This window comes from Leucoraja erinacea, chromosome 10 (assembly GCF_028641065.1).
Source record: "Leucoraja erinacea ecotype New England chromosome 10, Leri_hhj_1, whole genome shotgun sequence".
Classification (NCBI taxonomy): domain Eukaryota; kingdom Metazoa; phylum Chordata; class Chondrichthyes; order Rajiformes; family Rajidae; genus Leucoraja; species Leucoraja erinaceus.
The window spans coordinates 47615856-47634596 of NC_073386.1; the positions used below are offsets into that span (position 1 = coordinate 47615856).

The 18741-nt window shown below is 42.3% G+C and overlaps 1 protein-coding gene across 2 annotated transcripts in view; it reads right to left on the reverse strand.

Moving 5' to 3' along the window:
• Positions 1-2859: 2859 nt before the first annotated feature.
• The window catches only part of npl (N-acetylneuraminate pyruvate lyase (dihydrodipicolinate synthase)), a 44099-nt gene continuing 28217 nt past the window's right edge, over positions 2860-18741 (reverse strand). For both annotated transcript variants that reach the window (XM_055642152.1, XM_055642153.1), the window contains exons 7-12: positions 17174-17266; positions 16951-17096; positions 15023-15069; positions 11493-11577; positions 7496-7535; positions 2860-4518 (exon numbers count right to left, since the gene is read on the reverse strand). In XM_055642152.1, coding sequence (XP_055498127.1) covers positions 4373-4518; positions 7496-7535; positions 11493-11577; positions 15023-15069; positions 16951-17096; positions 17174-17266 — 557 coding nt within the window. In that variant the 3' untranslated portion in view covers positions 2860-4372. The remainder of the gene's footprint in view (positions 4519-7495; positions 7536-11492; positions 11578-15022; positions 15070-16950; positions 17097-17173; positions 17267-18741) is intronic.

Here is an 18741-nt window from a genome sequence, read left to right on the forward strand (position 1 = left end):
AAGCCCTCGCTGGAGGGGTGTGCTCCGTTTCGTTGGCCCGCAGCAGCCGGCAGCCTGAAGCCACGGTCTACAGCCCGGGATCCCTCGGGGGGGGGGGGGGGGGACCCGGGGTAAGAAGAAGCTTCCACCGCCGGCCCGCGGCCGTCTTCTACTGCGGGCACGGTATGGACTTAACATCACCCCTGGAGGGGAGCTTCGACCGCCAGCCTTGCAGTCTGCGGTGCTTCTGGCTGCGGCGTGGTGGGAACTTTAAATCTTCAGCCGCCGGCCTGTGGCCTACACCAACTTAAAGCCGCAGTCTCCGGTGGGGAAGAGCCGACTCTGGACTTCCCTGGACTCGTACCTTGTCCTTACCATCTGGATGCCGGAAGCGGCGGCTGCGGAGGGTTGAGGTCCCGACCACGGGGGAAAATGGAGGAGGACTGGCCAAATTGTGTGCCTTCCACCATAGTGATGAATGCTGTGGTGGATGTTTATGTTAAATGTTTATCGTGTTTTTGTGTGTGCTCTTTATCATTGTATCGCTGCTGACATATTCATTTCACTTGCACTTTTTGTGCAATGTGACAAATAAACCGTATTGTCACCGTCAGTTTATTTGTCACATTGCACATAAGTGCAAGTGAAATGAATATGTCAGCAGCGATACAATTATAAAGAACACACACAAAAACACAATAAAAATTTAACATAAGCATCCACCACATCATTCATCACTGTGGTGGAAGGCACACAATTTGGCCAGTCATCGGACTCCTATACCTTCTCCCTGATAATAGGAGTGAAATGAGAGTGTGGCCAGTGGTGATGTGGGTCTTTGAGGAGGCTGACTGCCATTTTAAAGTAGAGCCTTTTATAGATCCTTTTGATGGTGATGAGGGCAGTACCTGTGATGGACCAGATGGTATTCATCACTTTTTGTAGTTGGGTGCGCCAGCCACAGACAGGGGCCGCGGAGCGTTTTTGAACATGTGGGGTGTGGGGGGCGGAGCGATCACTGATCATTGGCCTTGGGGGTACCCGGCGAGGGAGGGAGCAAAGATTATAGAGGAGGGAGTGCAGTGACTGAGTGGGGGGATGGTGTGGGAGGAGGGCATCTTTTAATGCATTGTAGAAGTATGATTTCAATGTTTTTTGTTTGAAGTATTTTTAAGATAATGTAGGGCCTACATGAGAGATAGGAGCAGGTGATTGTTATTTTTGTTTATTGCTCGACCTCCAAAAATTGGGGGATAATAATACAGGCCATCCCCCACCTCAAAACGTGGGGGGATATATCCCCACCCCACCCACTCCCGGATCGAAGCCAGTGCCTGCCATGGTACAGAAAATTTGACAAAATAACTTTTAAATGCCTTATAATTTCAAGTGCCACATTTTTGTTTGTAGTTGAAAAAAGGGACAAGAAATAATCATAACCTTTCCCAATTTTGCAAAGTCATACAAATAATGTTTTGCTCGGAGAAAAAAAATCAGAGTATTTTTAAAGTATGCGTTCTCCTTTTGACGTATATGTCATTTTGATTTGAATTTAGAATCATCAAACCATGACATTAACAAAGGCTATATGTTTGTGGAAACTTTACTTTTTTTAAAGTAAGATTTTCGAGAAATCTAAAATACATTAGAATACTGAAATTGCAAACCACCTGATTCAGCGTCAAGCAACTGCCAGGAAGATGAACAGAGATGGTGAATACAGAATAGATTTTGCAACAGAATTGAAGATACTGGATGTTGGAGGCCAGGGAAACGAACAATGATAGTCAAAACAGATTTTTTTAAATCCCTTTTGTAGCTTATTTTGTTCCTTTCTTTCTTGGTACAAATGTGTTTTTCCCCAAATTTACTGTATATTTATATTACCGCATTACGCCAGTGATAACTCCCATTCCCTCTTGATTTTGGTGTCACTGATATTGCAAACATTTCCATAAGATCTTAATAGTCCAACCATTCTCTTATATGCCTTTACTCACCATTTAATTTTACTATAAACTGCAATTAGAAAAAACATTATTGCAATGGCTACATATGGAAATCCATCTCCATTTCAGCATAATATAGATGCACCTTTTTTATCCCTTTCCCAGTTGAACAAACACAGACCCTGTCCCATCATTTACTAAAGCCTTCACATTTGCCATATCATAAAATAAAATGTCCAGGTCACAGGTGCAGTAGCCTGTAACAGATTTGTTCAAATAAAAAACAAAATAAAATAATTTTTTTTTTTCAAATGTTAAAATCTGGAAAACATAAAATCTCGTTAATGCCCTTTCTTCAAATTGAATTGAATTGAATACCTTTATTGTCATTCTGACCTTACGGTCTGAACGAAATTTCGTGCCTGCAGTCATACATACAATCATACAATAATAAACAACAATAAACACAAATTAACATCCACCACAGTGTATTCTCCAAGCACCTCCTCACTGTGGTGGAGGCAAAAATCTTAGGGTTATTGTCTCTTCCCTCCTCTTCTCCCTCTGCGCTGAGGCGATTCCCCACCGGGCGATGGCATAAACAGTCCCGCGGCTCACCGAACCCCGCAAACGGGCCGGCTCAAACACCGCGGCCCGGGGTGGTCGAAGCTGCCGCCCTCCAGTCCAGCGGACGCGGCCGCTGGCCCGCGGCTAAACCCAGGACTCAGGTCACCGCCGCCAGAACGCCGTCCCAGCCACCGGAGCACTGTTCCAGCCCCAAGCCGGATCGCCCTCACGTGAGTGCCGTTCCTCCTTTGAGCTGGGCCGCTCCGACGGGAGCGCCATACCTCCCTCGAGCTGGGCCACTCCGACGGGAGTGCCGTTCCACCCTCGGGCTGGGCCACTCCGATGGGAGTGCCGTTCGGCTGGGCCACTCCGACGGGAGTGCCACAGCCCCTCACGGGAGGGTCTCAGCCCCTCGCCAGGCCGCCCTCACGGGAGCATCACAGCCCCTCACGGGAGCGCAGTTCCAGCCCCGAGCTGGGCCGCCTTCACGGGAGCGAGCCCAGGATGAGTCCTGACTGGCTGCCTCCGGAGCCTCGAGGTCGCCAGCTCCGCCATTAGGCCTCAGCGCAGACGGAGGCAGAGAAGGGGGATACGACAAAAAAGTCGTATTCCCCCGAAGGGAGAGACAGCAATCCCCGTTTCAACCCCCCCCCCCCCACATAAACACAACCTAAAAACCAAAAACGTAACTAGACAAAACGAAAAAAAACAACACAAAAAAGTAAAGACAAACGGACTGCAGGCGAGCTGATGCCGTTCACCAGTGCCGCCACTTCCGCAATGTATAGTGTGCAGCAGAACTGATTTAAATTGATGCTTTGTCCAAATATACATCTTATGCATCTCTCATAATGTTACATTTAAGGCAGAGTGTGTAAACTTTGGGAAGCACTGTTACAAGATTATAAAGGAGCATTGATTCTTCAGTTCACATGCCTTCTCATTCTGTGAACTTCCAGTTCAAGACAAAATTACATACTTCACCTGAAACATGATGAACATTATTCCTAAAATTCAGTAATGCTAATACAATTATTCAATTAAATTACAGGTTGAACACCAGTTTTCCAGCACCATTGGTTCCTGAGCCTTTCTAGATGACCTGTTTTTCCGTATAAACAGGATCACGTGATAATTAAATGACAATACATCCTTGGACTGCTAATGACACCCCTTCCGTTTCTCTGAAGCACCATGGAGTGCCAGAAACTTAAATAAAACAAATGTAGAATGTAAATTGATTGTGAATGGAATGAATAGCCTGCCGACCCATGCACCACTCCCACCATCTCCCCGGGCATTTAGAGCCCTGCATTTTGACCCCACTCCCGACTCGCAAAGTGCACCAGCGAGCCCCTCTCACCTGCTGCTGTTTATCCACTCCTCGCTTGACCATCACCACCTGCTTCTCTCATCTCGAAGGGGGAGGGGGGGGAGGAGACGAGGCCGACAAAACAGAGCAACGGAGAAGCAGGCGCGGTGCTCGAGCGGGGAGCGGATAAAGCCACCGCCAACAGCATGGAACTGCAGTAGGTGAGAGGGCTCGCAGGTGCACCTTGAGAGTCGGGAATGGGGTCGGAAGCTGGGGGCTTTAAATGGCAGGGAAGACGATGGGTCGGAAGGTTATTCCATTCGCACTCAATTTACAATGACATCTGTAGCCATTCAGGGAATTTTAACTGAGATCTCTTAATTTTGTCCAGGTTATAAGGCGGGGGGGACCATCAGTTGCCGGAAAATCGTCGTTCAACCTGTATTGATTTACTTTTTTCCTTAGTCCCCGAGATATGCAGCCATGAGAGCAAGATGAAATATGCATTCTAATTGCCATGCATGATAATTTAAGTGTATTAATCACTTATTATTATTGGGGATATTTAGTTCAACAATCCCAGGATTTTCAGTTTTGCCAATATTTGTGCTTTCTTCTCCTCACTGCATTTCAGCAATGGTAGCCTAGGTGGTCCTAATGGAATGCCTGAAACCAGCATCATTGTAGCCTTGTTTTCTGCCACACCAAAACCTGTGGAACCAATTAAATTATATATAAATATAATACATGATGCATGATTTATTTTACTACTGCGTTCATTCCAAACAGTTTGATCAAATTTCATGACTTCTAATCCAATTAAAGTATTGTCACACTGCAAAAAAATTGCTGCTTGCCGTTTGGCATAATTGTTTTTGCAACACGACTTTTTACAATGCTGGGTTTCTTCGGAATGCAACTATCATGTTATAGCAGAACTAGATGCATTAACAGAAAAATATTTGTAAGCTACACTGGTACTAAACATGGTGTTGGCTGTGATTGAGTGGTTAGAAACCTCATTTGAAATACAGTCTGTGGATTCAAGTTCCACTCAATTGAACCCAAATTGAACCCAAAAATCTAGTGTAACACTCTTGAACAATGACAATGTGCTGCACTATCAGAGGTGGTGATTTTCTGACTAGATGTTAACATGTGGTCCAGTTTGATCTCTTTAATGAACATGAAATATCTCATGGCATTTCGAATAAATACAAGAAGATTAGTATTGATGTTTAGATGATATTTACCTTCAATCAGTTTACAAAATTGCATTACAGGTGCACAACCTTTTATCCGACGATCCAAATAACGAAAACCTCCGAATAGCGACATTTTTTCAGTCCTTGAAGAAAGGTCCTTGAAAACGTTCACCGAGGGCGGCCCGCAGAGGTGACAGCGGAACCTCCGGTCGGTCCTCGAAGAAAGGGGAACTAAATCCCCATTCATAAAAGAGAAGGTGAGGGTATATTGCGCGGGAGGGTTAATAATTGACAATCTGCTGCTGCCTGCCCGCTGAGTTAAAAAAGTTCCCACGGTAGACTCACGATACACAGCATGAGAACTTTTTAACTCAGCGGGCAGGCAGCAGCAAATTGTCGCTCCCTTCAGTTTCACCCCACCTACACCCCTCTGCTTCCCGGCCATATGTGTGACCCCTTCCCTCCCCTCTCCAGCTCCCCGCCCATTGCACCGGCGCGGGGATTTGCACTGTCTTCACGTCGGAGCTAGTGCCAGTCACCGGAGACGTCAGGACCAACGGGACAACGGCCCCCAGGCCCACTGCAAGCACGGAGATCCCAGAGACCCACAGCCAGCAGCAGCCCAGCCCCGTTCCAATTCCAGAGGAACACGCTCCCCGTAGGGACCGAAGCTGATGGCGTGCAAGGTGCGTCTTGGTCTTGAGGTTGCGGATGAGGCGGCGCAGCTCGGGCTGTGACGTCTCCGGCCACCCCCTGTACAGGAGCTGAGACTGGGAACTGTGGGGTTGTTTGCAGTTGCAGAGGGAGGGGGCAAGGGCGGTACAGTTCCCAGTCTCAGCTCCAGTCCAGAGGAGTGACCGGAGACGTCAGGACCAACGGGACACCGACTGCAAGCACGGAGATCCCAGAGACTCACAGCCAGCAGCAACTCTAGCCCAGCCCCGCTCCAACTCCAGAGGAACCCGGGTTGCGGATGAGGGGGCGCAGCTCGGGCTGTGGGCGAACTGCCACTTGTCGCTGTAGCGGCGCATCAGGTAGCGGGTTCTTGTTGGTCCTGACGTCTCCGGCCGTCCCCCTGGACAGGAGCTGAGAGACGTCAGGACCACCAGAAGCCGCTCCCCGATGCGCCGCTACAGCGACAAGTGGCAGTTCGCCCACAGCCCGAGCTGCGCCCCCTCATCGGGACACCGACCCCCAGGCCCACTGCAAGCACGGAGATCCCAGAGACTCACAGCCAGCAACAACTCTAGCCCAGCCCCGCTCCAACTCCAGAGGAACCCGGGTTGCGGATGAGGGGCCGCAGCTCGGGCTGTGGGCGAACTGCCACTTGTCGCCGTAGCGGCCCATCGGGGAGCGGATTCCTCTGGAGTTGGAGGGACAGGGAGACACAGCGGCTTTTGAGAATGGTGGGCAATCACTTCCAAAGTTCTGCCCACACAGTCAGTACACCTCTCCTACACTTGTCTCCCGCACTAAGATTATCTCGCAGAGAATGATCCCAGCCTAACCCTCCCTATTCTCTCCTATTCTGCAAGAAAAAACTACATTGAAGACTCAAACTCGCGATCGAGTAACTGCCGGGATCAAGGCGCAAACTCGCGACCTTGCGGATATGAGCCGAGCACTCTACCACTGAGCCAGCCGTTAAAATCTACGCTAAAAATCTTCCATTCCGAAAGCCGAAAAATTCTGAATTACGAAAAGTGTCTGGTCCCAAGGCTTTCGGATAAAAGGTTGTGCACCTGTACTTGGTCACTACCACATTGTTATTTCACAGAGTTTACCTCCTGTTGCACTTTCTGCAATACGGTAGCTACTACATTTATAAAGTTCTGCAATGGTCACAAAACATTTTGGTATGTTCTGAAGTGAAATGATTGGCATTTTTTCTATAATCAATATTGCATTCACACAAACATGGACAAATATTTTACAGCATTGTAATCATGAGTTAATTTATGTTAATCATTAGTCAATTTATGTATAAATTGAGTCAATTTATGTTTTTTTTAAGATTAATTATAGGTATTAATTGGGGTGGCACAGAATCTAGTTCTATACTGTCCTTTGAATCTAGTTCAATACTGTCTGTGTGGAGTTTGCACGTTCTCCCTATGATTGCGTGGGCTTCCTCCAGGTGCTCCAGTTCCTTCCACATCCCCAAGACATGTGGGTTTCTAGGTTAATTGGCCTCTGTAAATTACCCCTAGTGTGTAGGGATGGATTTGAAAGTGGGATAACATAGTACGAGTGTGCAGGGGTTATCAATACCTACATGGACGTATTGGGCCGAAAAGCCTCTCAACGCTGTTGCATTAAGAATCAGCATTGTTCTAGGCAGTGGACACAATCAATAATCTATCTGTGAACAAAGTTATTATATTTAAGAATTGCCCAGTGTTGAGAACTTGCCTATCATTACAAATAGACCTCCAACAGAAAAGTCATACAGTAGAGAATCTTGAATAAGTCAGTCAACTTACCAAGGCTGCTCACATAGCCAATGAATTCCTGAACTATAGCCTGCAAAAGGAAACAGGTTAAATAAAAAAGTGCACAAGAATGCTTCCTAAAAGTATGCATATCTTTCTGCTGATTGGATAACATACAACAACAGTTTTTCACTGTACCTCGGTACACGTGACAATATACTAAACTGAACTGATGTGGCAAGGAAGGAAATTGAAAATAGATATAGCTATCATGTTCCCAACAGTTTTCTGTCTTAAGAACCAAAATATTCAGTTCAATCGAAACAAAATCCTCTTCTTCACTTGGGACTTAAACAAGGTTTCTCAGATTATGCATTGAATTCCAAACTGCTGAAGCCCATCCTGCCTTTCGCAGTTTTTTCTTATTTTCTATCACTGTCCCGCAAAAATCAATCCCATATTTAAAATTCACAAATTATTTATAATAAATTGTTGTTTGAGGAAGAAATTTTTAAGTGTCTACCATTTTCTGCATAGAGGCCAACATCTAGCCCAGTGGGGCAAACTCACCATCCACATGGAATAATTTTAGGACACATTCAATGCATGAACAAACCTCATTGACCCCAAATAGCAAAATCCTAAAGTCTAGGAAGTAACTGCAGATGCTGGTTTACACCGAAGATGGACACAAAGTGCTGGGGTAACTCAGCAGGAGTCAAGTCAAGTCAAGTCCAGTTTATTCGTCACATACACATATGAGATGTGCAGTGAAATGAAAAGTGGCAATGCTCACAAATTGTGCAAAAAACAAACAAACAAATTACAAACAGAATGGAACAGAATCACATATTCACATATTACATATTTGTGGGAGGGAGGGAAGAAAAAAGAAAAAAACAGCAATTTTAAAAAGACACCACACAACAGTAAAGTTAGTCCCTGGATAGATAGGAGTTTACAATCCTAATGGTCTCTGGGAAGAAACTCCTTCTCATCCTCTCCGTTTTCACAGTATGGCAACGGAGGCGTTTGCCTGACCGTAGCAGCTGGAACAGTCCGTTGCTGGGGTGGAAGGGGTCTCCCATGATCTTGTTGGCTCTGGAGTTGCACCTTCTGATAGTTCCTGCAGGGGGGCGAGTGCAGATCCCATAGTGCGTTCGGATCGAAGAGATGGGTGACATTTTGGGTCAAGACTCTCTACCCAAAAAGTCACCCATTCCTTCTCTCCCGAGATGCTGCCTGTCCCGCTGTTACTCCAGCATTTTGTGTTTATCTTTAGCAGAATCCTAACTTCAATGTCTCTCAAAGACTCTTGTTGGAATGTGTGGAAGCCATGGATGATGGAGCCATCTGCTGGACGAATGGGAGATATCAGCTAAGCCAAAGCAAACTCTATTCATGGGCCACAATGACTTGCCCATCAGAATCTGTTGCTGATACATAGCTCTGACTTGACATCTCAGTTGACTGGTCTGATGGACTGAATTTTTAGCTTTCTATGTTATATGGAGGATCGCTTAATAGGCTACAATCTGAAATATAAACAGTAAATGTTGGAAATTAAGTGGCATCTGCTAAGAGAGAAACGTGAATTTTGTTTCTATCTCCACATACGTGACCTGCCCGGACTATTTACAGGATCTTCTGTTTTTATAACATTCATGGAAGGTATGGATTTAATTTTTAAACTATTTCCTCTTATCCTGGATGCCTATCTAGCAAAAATAGCTTCTCATTTACTGTAGCAGCAGTGCCTTAAATATCTTGGAAACTTAAATCAAATAACCTTTAACCTTTCAAATTTCACAGCATACAATCCTTACTTGTGTAATGTCTCTTTATAATTTAATGCTTGGAGTTCAAGTATTATTCTGGGTGAACTATACTGCATTCCTTCCAAGGCATATATATCTTTTCATGGATTCAGTGACAGAAACTGCTCACTAGCTGGGGCAGTGACTAGTGGGGTACCACAAGGCTCGTTGCTGGGACCCCAGTTGTTCACAATATATATTAACGATTCAGACGAGGAAATTAAATATAACATCTCTAAGTTTGCGGTTGACACAAAGCTGTGTGGCAGTGTGAGCTATGAGGAGGATGCTGTGAGGTTGCAGGGTGACTTGGATAGGTTGGGCGAGTGGGCAGAAGCATGGCAGATGCAGTATAATGTGGATAAATGTGAGGTTACCCACTTTGGTGGCAAGAACAGGAAGGTAGATTATTATCTGAATGGTGTCAGATTAGGATAAGGGGAGGTGCAATGAGACCTGGGTGTACTTGTACATCAGTCACTGAAAGGAAGCATGCAGGTACAGCAGGCAGTGAAGAAGGCCAATGGCATATTGGCCTTCATTGCGAGAGGATTTGAGTTTAGGATCAAGGGGGTCCTACTGCGGGGCCCTGGTGAGACTGCACATCGAGTATTGTGTGCAATTTTGGTCTACTAATTTGAGGAAGGACATTAGGGAGTGCAGCGTAGGTTCACTGGGTTAATTCCAGAGATGGTGGGACTGACGTATGATGAAAGAATGAGTCGACTGGGCTTGTATTTGCTGGAATTTAGAAGCATGAGAGGGGATCTTATAGAAACATATAAATTCTTCAAGGATTGGACAGGGTAGATGCAGGAAAAATGTTCCCGATGTTGGGGGAGTCCAGAACCAGGGGTCACAGTTTAAGAATAAGGGGTATGCCACTTAGGATTGAGATGAGGGAAAACGTTTTCACCCAAAGAGTTGTGAATCTGTGGAATTCTCTGCACAGAAGGCAGTGGAGGCCAATTCACTGGATGTGTTCAATAGAGAGTTAGATTTCGCTCTTAGGGCTGAGGGAATCAAGAGATATGGGGAAAAAGACGGAACGGGTACTGATTTCGTATGATCAGCCATGATCAACTTGAATGACAGTGCTGGCTCAAAGGGCTGAATGGCCTACTCCTGCACCTATTTTCTATGTTTCTAATCAGGATATTGATTAGCTGTAGCATAATGCCCAATTCCTTGCACTCATATTTTTTAGACATAAACTGACATTTCAGGTTATTTTCTGAATTTGTCCACAATATTCTAAAGTACAATATTGTCCAGGTACAAGGACCAGCAAATATCACAACTTCCAATATTTGCAACATTTGAACAGGATTTTAGAATCAAAGTGACCATGACGGAATCTATAATCCATTGTTTTAGCTATATATTCTGTTAATATTTCTCCATGACAACCCCCTATTTGATGATCTGTGCTATCGTTGTGTCTAAATAAACCTTAAAGTGGTATTCTACCCAAATTATCCAAACTATTTGGATATACAATGCACCTTCATAGATTCTATTGGCACACCGAATTTGTACCTTAAACAAACTACAAACTCAGCACATGATCCTAATTTTTGGCTGAATATTTAATTGCAGGTGGAAATAAAGTAGAATCTCCAAATTGCAAGCCAATATCTTATAACAAAAAAAACCCACCAGATAATGATCATGTGAGAAGAATAGTCAATGTCACTCCTTGCATTTGATTTTTGAGCAACTTGTTTTTCTGTGGTACTGTTCCCATAGAACATTCAAACACTTAAGGAGAAATAAACATTAAGAATAACAGAAATTGAATACAGTCAAAGATGTGGCTGAAGTTGGGGGATTCTGAAGATTTGTTTTTAAAATCAGTGGATGATGCAAGGCGGCAGATCACCACAGGGAATATTAGAGGACAAGCTATCATTAGATTTGGGGCTGAGAATTGGCGGATTATCTAGAAGAACTATTTCAGACTAGAATATTTGAGATATATCTACACATAGTGTAAAAGATCAATTGTTGTTGTCTTCACCCATGAGCAGAAATAATCCTAAATGACATATAAATAGGGTTTCTCAAGTCATTTGTACAAATCTGTCATTTGAAACAATACAAAGCATCTTCATTATCCTGAAGTGAATTTTCCACTTTCCCCATGAAATTTAGAAAACAAAATGCTGATGATGAGAGCTTGAGTGGGTGCTTAGGTAGAAGTAAGATTTCAATGGAAATTATTAATTTACCTGCTGCTCCCGAGCCAAGTTGTAGTCTTGTTTCTCAAAATAACTCAGCATCTTTTTATTCAAATTCCCAAAATAATTGTATGTGCTAAAGAAAAATGGTACAGTTTAGTTAGTAATAAGAACTTTGCATTAATTTGACTTCAACTTTAACTTTTCAGTCAACAGTTGATTAAAAAACATTGAAAGGCTCTAGCTACTGGTTAATTTTCGCCTTATGATTTATAAGTTTTCCAGAGATCCAAACAGTATCGATGAAAGACAACATTAAGAAACAGCTCACATGCGAAGGCACTTATTTCAGAAGACTGAATAAATGAAATGACTGAATGAGTAAATGAAACTTTCTGTGACATCATCAGGCAACAGCATGATTTCCTGGTCCGAGAACACTAATGCAATTATCAAGAAAGCTCATCAGCGCCTCTACTTCCTGAGAAGATTACGGAGAGTCGGTTTGTCAAGGAAGACTCTCTCTAACTTCTACAGGTGCACAGTAGAGAGCATGCTGACCGGTTGCATCGTGGCTTGGTTCGGCAATTTGAGCGCCCTGGAGAGGAAAAAGTAGTAAACACTGCCCAGTCCATCATCGGCTCTGACCTTCCTTCCATCGAGGGGATTTATCGCAGTTGCTGCCTCAAAAAGGCTGGCAGTATCATCAAAGACCCACACCATCCTGGCCACACACTCATCTCCCTGCTACTTTCAGGTAGAAGGTACAGGAGCCTGAAGACTGCAACAACCAGGTTCAGGAATAGCTACTTCCCCACAGCCATCAGGCTATTAAACCTGGCTCGGACAAAACTCTGATTATTAATAACCCATTTTCTGTTAATTGCACTTTATCAGTTTATTTATTCATGTGTGTATATATTTATATTATGGTATATGGACACACTTATTTGTTTTGTAGTAAATGCCTACTATGTTCTTTGTGCTGATGCAAAGCAAGAATTTCATTGTCCTATACAGGGACACATGACAATAAACTCACTTGAACTTGAGTATGAAGACCATGATAGCAGCCTTTACTTAAGACAAGCCGATGAAATGGGGATTGGCAATATTTCATGAAAAACTATTCATTTTGGGGCAGACATGGTTCACAAATAAACAATGTCTCGATATCGGTAACATGCACCATGCATGCAGAAAGTTCAGACCAACAATAACCAGTCAAATTGAACAAATATTTAGGAGAGAAAGTGCACAGGCAGAAGAGAGTTTACAGAGCATGAGGGAGGGCGTGAACATGCATCGATAAAGTGAGAAAACAGCTGCTCTGTAATGCAAGGAATTAAGCAAACTTGCATTGCGCACCATGACATCAAATCTGACCATATATGGTTCACTGTTACTGATAAAAGATTCATATCTTTGCGGGATTATCAAATCAGCCTGTTAAGATGCAAAATATGTTATTCATCTTTAAAAGCAAAAAATATTTTAAATACCATTCATCATTTTTTAAGGAGCTTTTTTTTAAATCTCAGAATATTTTTTTTTTGAGATTTTGCAATTCTGCTTTGCTGTAGGGGCCTGAGTTAGTCAACTGTCAATTTTTTTACAAACTACTTTCATGGACAGTAAACATTCTGGCCATCTCAGGATTCCCCTTACAACACAGGTCATTATGACATCCAGGATCTTAGCAAAGAGAAATTGCTGCTTGTTTCTGCAAGTTGCTACTGGGAATATCACCCAAGGCAAATGAGTATTTTATTATTATACACATAAATGGGAGGTAGTACATCTGACCACATGAATATACATTAAAAATAATAAAATAATATTTTATGCCAAAAAACACAACTATGAAATGACCTTGGAAAATATACAATAATACTCTGTCGGCCACGTTACCAGCAAATAGCAATTTCAATCTCAGTACAAAAAAAATGAACTGTTTAGTTAAATATTTAAGAAAGAACTGCGGATGCTGGAACAATCGAAGGTAGACAAAAAATGCTGGGGAAACTCAGCGGGTGAGGCAACATCTATGGAGAGAAAGAATAGGCGACGTTTCGAGTCGAGACGTCTCGACCGGAAACGTCGCCTATTCCTTCTTTAGTTAACTATAGACATGCAGAGATACACAACATTAACCCATACATTTTTGTTGGTTGTTAGTGGTTCAGAATACAGTTAAAGAGATGTGGAACTTGCCAGCACCACCCGCCCAACTGCCCCACCCCTTCCGCGCCCCCCCCCCCCTCCCTGCCCCCACCCACAGATAAAAAGAAAACAAAGTTTACTTGAAAGTGCCGTCACAAGTAGATAGTGTGGTTAAGATAAGAATCTTAATGTATAGATTATTACAGTCAAATTATTGAGTATAAAAGTCAGGAGGTCATGTTACAGTTGTGCAAGATATTGGTGAGGCTACATTTATAGTATTGTTTTCAGTTTTGGTCACCCCATTATAGGAAATAAATTGTTATGTTAGAAAGGGGGCAGAAAAGATTTATGAGGATGTTGCCAGGACTCTAGGGCCTGAGCTATAGGGAGAGGTTGATTAGGCTAGTACTTTATCCTTGCAGCGCAGGAGGATGAGGGGTACAAGATCATGAGAGAAATAAATAGGGTAAATGCAGAGTCTTTTACCAAGAGTATAGAAATTGAGAATCAGAGGACAAAGATTTCATAAGAACCTGAGGGACAATTTTTATTTTACACAAAAGGTGGTAGGTGTATAGAACGAGTTGCCATAGGATGTAGTTGAGGCAGGTATAATCAGAATGTTTAAGAAATTTAGATTGGATAGGATAGGTTTAGAGGGATATGGGCCAAACGCAGGCAGTTTGGTCTAGTGTAGATGGTGCATGTTGGTCAGCGTGGGTAAGTTATGTTGAAGGGCTTGTTTCCATCCTGTTTGACTCTGAGTCTAAAGAGAAACCAAAGGATACAAAATAGTAAACAAAAGACGAAACCAAAGGCAGAAGGATAAAACAGAACAGAAACCAGGCACAAACTGACTCAGAATACAAGCAATAACCAAAAAATTCAACAATCTCTTTGGTCTATAAACATCAGAAGTACTATTCCCTGCCTAGAGAACCTTTGCGCAAAATTAATTCACCAATCAAATGACCTCAGAATGACATACCAGCGTTTAACTAATTTTACAGTGCAAAAGAAACGTACAAGCATAACTAAGAAGATATTTGTCGTCTTTCCTCAGAGAACAAATAACTAGTTTCACTTTCCAAGATCCAAATAAAGAGACACAGGTCCAGGAAAAGAGGTGAGAAAGGATGCACGCTAAGATGTGGCAACATTAAAGGATGTCGAGTGACAAAAATCAATTTCTTGATATGCTCCTGCCTTAAAGGGCTTGTGTTTTTTAGATTAAAATTGGATGCAAATTGAGAATATTGTTCCAGAAACAATAATGTAATTTCCAGAGCCTCAGAATGAAAAATAAATTTACCCAGCCACCAAATGGCCTATTGATAATTCTAATATTAAAAAAATCATACACTGATTACTAAAACATTCTTTATTTAAATTATGAGGAAAATCTCAAAGATTACCTGCCAACAGCTCCAGTTGCTCCTAACACCATTGCAGCCAAGAGTAGCTGGAGAACAAAATCTTTGGTTACACAGCAATTGTAAACTATGAGATGTGTCCAGATTGCAAACCATCAGATGTGTCTAAATTACATGAGGGGACCATGAAATCTGATCATACTGACTACATTTATATTTATAACTTGCTGGGTTTTTTTCTTGTTAGGATTTATGGGCCTAGAGATTGGATAGGGTCCTTTCAAATGCAATTGTTCTATTATTTTTGATGAAATTAGATCACAATCTTTGAATGGCAGCAAAGCAACACACATTCAAACTAATAAATGTTAATTTTTTAATCAGTATCTCCTCACCATCTATTATTTTTTATTGAAGACAGATAAAAAAATCGTGTTCATCTACTTCTGTCCTTTAAGGCAATCTGATGAAGACTCAAAGCAAGCTCTCTAATCTTGCAAAATCAGTCAGAAAATAGAAATTAGGACGACATGGTGGCGCAGCAATGGAATTGCTGCCGTACAGCGCCAGAGACCCGGGTTCTATCCTGACTATGGGTGCTGTCTGTACGGAGTTTATACAGTCTGCCCGTGACTGCTTGGGTTTTCTCCGAGTGCTCCGGTATCCTCCTACACTAAAGACGTACAGGTTAATTGGCTTTGGTAAAATTGTAAATCGTCTCTAGTATGTAGGATAGTGCTAGTGTAAGGGGTCGGCGCAGACTCAATGGGCTGAAGGGCCTGTTTCAGCATTGTATCTCTAAACTAACCTAAATAAAATATTTCAAGCAAGGAATCCATACATAAATTAGGAAGAAGAGTGATCTGTCTTCCAATGGTTACAAAACATTTGCAGAACAATGAACAAATCGCAATTGCTTTATAATTAGAATTTAACATTTTTGACATAATGGTAAATCTGTGCAATATGATGCCTGGCTTAGACTTTTGTCTTTGCTGAGCCACTCAAAAGCGGACTGTCATCAAACTGGTGTTTAATGAATGTTCTCTACAGATTTATTACTTCATATGTCCTCAAATGATTAATTTTTAAATCTCAGAATATTTTAGGCCTTTTACACAGCTTCATCTGCATGGGTATAGTTTTGCACTTTCGAGTCTATCTGCCTCTGCAAAATCTCTAAAGTCAGCATGTGGGGGATTAACACAATTTGGATCAAGGACTAGAGAACCACTTGAAAGGTATGCGTAGGAAGGAACTGCAGATGCTGGTTTAAACCAAAGATAGACACAAAAACTTGGAGTAACTCAGCAGGACAGGCAGCATCTCTGGAGAGAAGGAATGGGCGACGTTTCGGGTCGAGACCCTTCTTCAGACTAGTCTTAAAAGATACTTTGGAAATTGACATGCTAAAACAAAAAACTACATTGGATTTTAAACAGTATAAAAAGAAGATTCCATGTGATCAGTGGCGGACTGGATCTAAAAGATTTGTTGCCAGGAGACAAAGGGGGCCCACCCACAACTACAATGCTATCATTTAACAGGGGCCCACTTGCCATCACTTGCTATCACTTCATCAGGGGCCCACTTGCCATCGTGCAAGCTGACATCCTGGCCTGTCCGCCACTGCATGTGATCACCCACAGTACTCAGGTGTCACTGTCTCTTAGGAATGCAGCTAATACGTTAACCATGAGTGACCTTTGAAACTGACAAGCAATTGGTTCTATTAACACTTGGGCAACCATATTCTTAAATGACGTAACATATATCCTTCACTATTTTCGTGGCGGAAAAATAACTTTGTGAATACGAGTCCAAAACTCTCTAGCCCAAACCCCCTTTCCCTGTTAACATAATTGTCTTGATAACACAAACTGCTATCACACAAAGTTTCTTAGGAATGTAACTACTGCATCATAGCAGAACTCCTTGTAATTAATCATAAAATATCAAAACTTCCATACCTCATCTTTTCCATAGAGCAAGTCAAATTTATCCTTGTAATTATTAACACATTGACCCAAATCCAACAAGTCACTGCTGGTGAACTTCAACCCCCGGAATGTTGGAATCTTTTTTTCAATTCCATCTAGCAGTTCCACAACTTTAACTGCAAGGAACAAAAGTTCCATTAGATCTCAGTGATTATGACAGTTGTGAGTCTCAGCTGTACAATTCAATACTTACAAGATACTCCAGTTAGCTCAGGAAGGTGGTAATAATAGAAAGGGATACCAGGGGCAGCTGATGCAACTTCCTTAAGATACTCCACCAAAGCATCTGAAATAACAAGTACATTTGTTTACCCGTATTATATCTTCCAGATGGAAACTTTTTAAGCTATTGCTCTTGGAATGTAATCCATTGTGCAAAATATTCTGTGATGTTCAAATATGAAAACATTGAATAAATGAAAAATGTATTATTGGTGGATCTCTCCAGACATTGCTTATGGTACAATAATAGCACTGAATGTATTCCTCGCTGCGGCAAGAAAGTCAGGACAAAAACAGTGGGACTTTAATTTTTTAAAAAACGGTTTGAAATTTGAATCAATGCTAAGGTGACGTTAATAATAACATTAAGGTGTTTCTGCTGTGCTGAAGTTTCCAAGAATGCATTAACAGAGGGAAATAAGTGTTTCTCAGCGCCAATCAAAGGGAACTTTTTTTCCCTCACTTGCTACAGATGTGAGAAATCTATAATTTAATTGTAGAAAGTTATTTAGAGAAATTCAGATCCAAAATAAACAGTGATCTATTATACCAAAACAAATGCCGAGATCCATGCATCATGAAGTTGGCTTGAAAAATTTGCAAACACTCTAGAACATTTAATTTTGATTTTCCCAATCCTTCAGATTTTATAATGAGCAAAAAATCCAGGTAATCAAATAGCTAAGTGGTGAATGTGTAAATTAGGTGCCAAATTTAATATTCCCTCCAATCCTAATCTCAAACCAATCTTAAGTTTCATTTCCATCTCCTTTCATACTGTATCCTCTGCATATCCACCTTATCCAGCAAACTCATATCTTGCTTTCTCAATGTGTAAGAAGGAACTGCAGATGCTGGTTTAAAATGAAGATGGACACAAAATGCTGGAGTACCTCCAGGTACAAAATGCTGGAGTACCGAAGGATCTGAAGAAGGGTCTTGACCCGCAACATCACCCATTCCCACTCTCCAGAGATGCTGCCTGTCCCGCAGAGTTACTCCAGCATTTTGTGTATCTCCTGTTTTCCCAATCCAGTTTCCAATAAATAACTGATCATTCCACCTCCACCCCGGGCCCAAATGTTAGCTGATTTTCTCCCCTCAGAACCTGATCGTTCATGCTTACAATCCTTGAACCTGCTCAGTTTGCAAGCCCTTGCTTTCTTCTCCCAAGCCCTTGAGCACATTGTGACCTTTGAAATCCATGCTCAGTTACCATGAACTCTTCCTTAGAATCGCTCCAAATCATATTTCAGCAACAGAACTCTACGGCCACCTCTTGCTCCACTATGGATGTGTTTCCAATTGTATTTTCCACAGTATTTTACTTTTCACTGCCTTGTATAATTTATGTTCTGTATGTTGCCAGAGCCGTTGTGACTCACTGCACATAGTGTTGCATGCAAGCGTTTCAAGTCTATTATTTGTGACATCACCGTACTTGTGCATATGATAACGAATTTAACCCAAAATATTGTATCCACAAATCATTTTTGAATGTGCTATTCCATCCATATTATTGTGGAAATACTGTTCAAA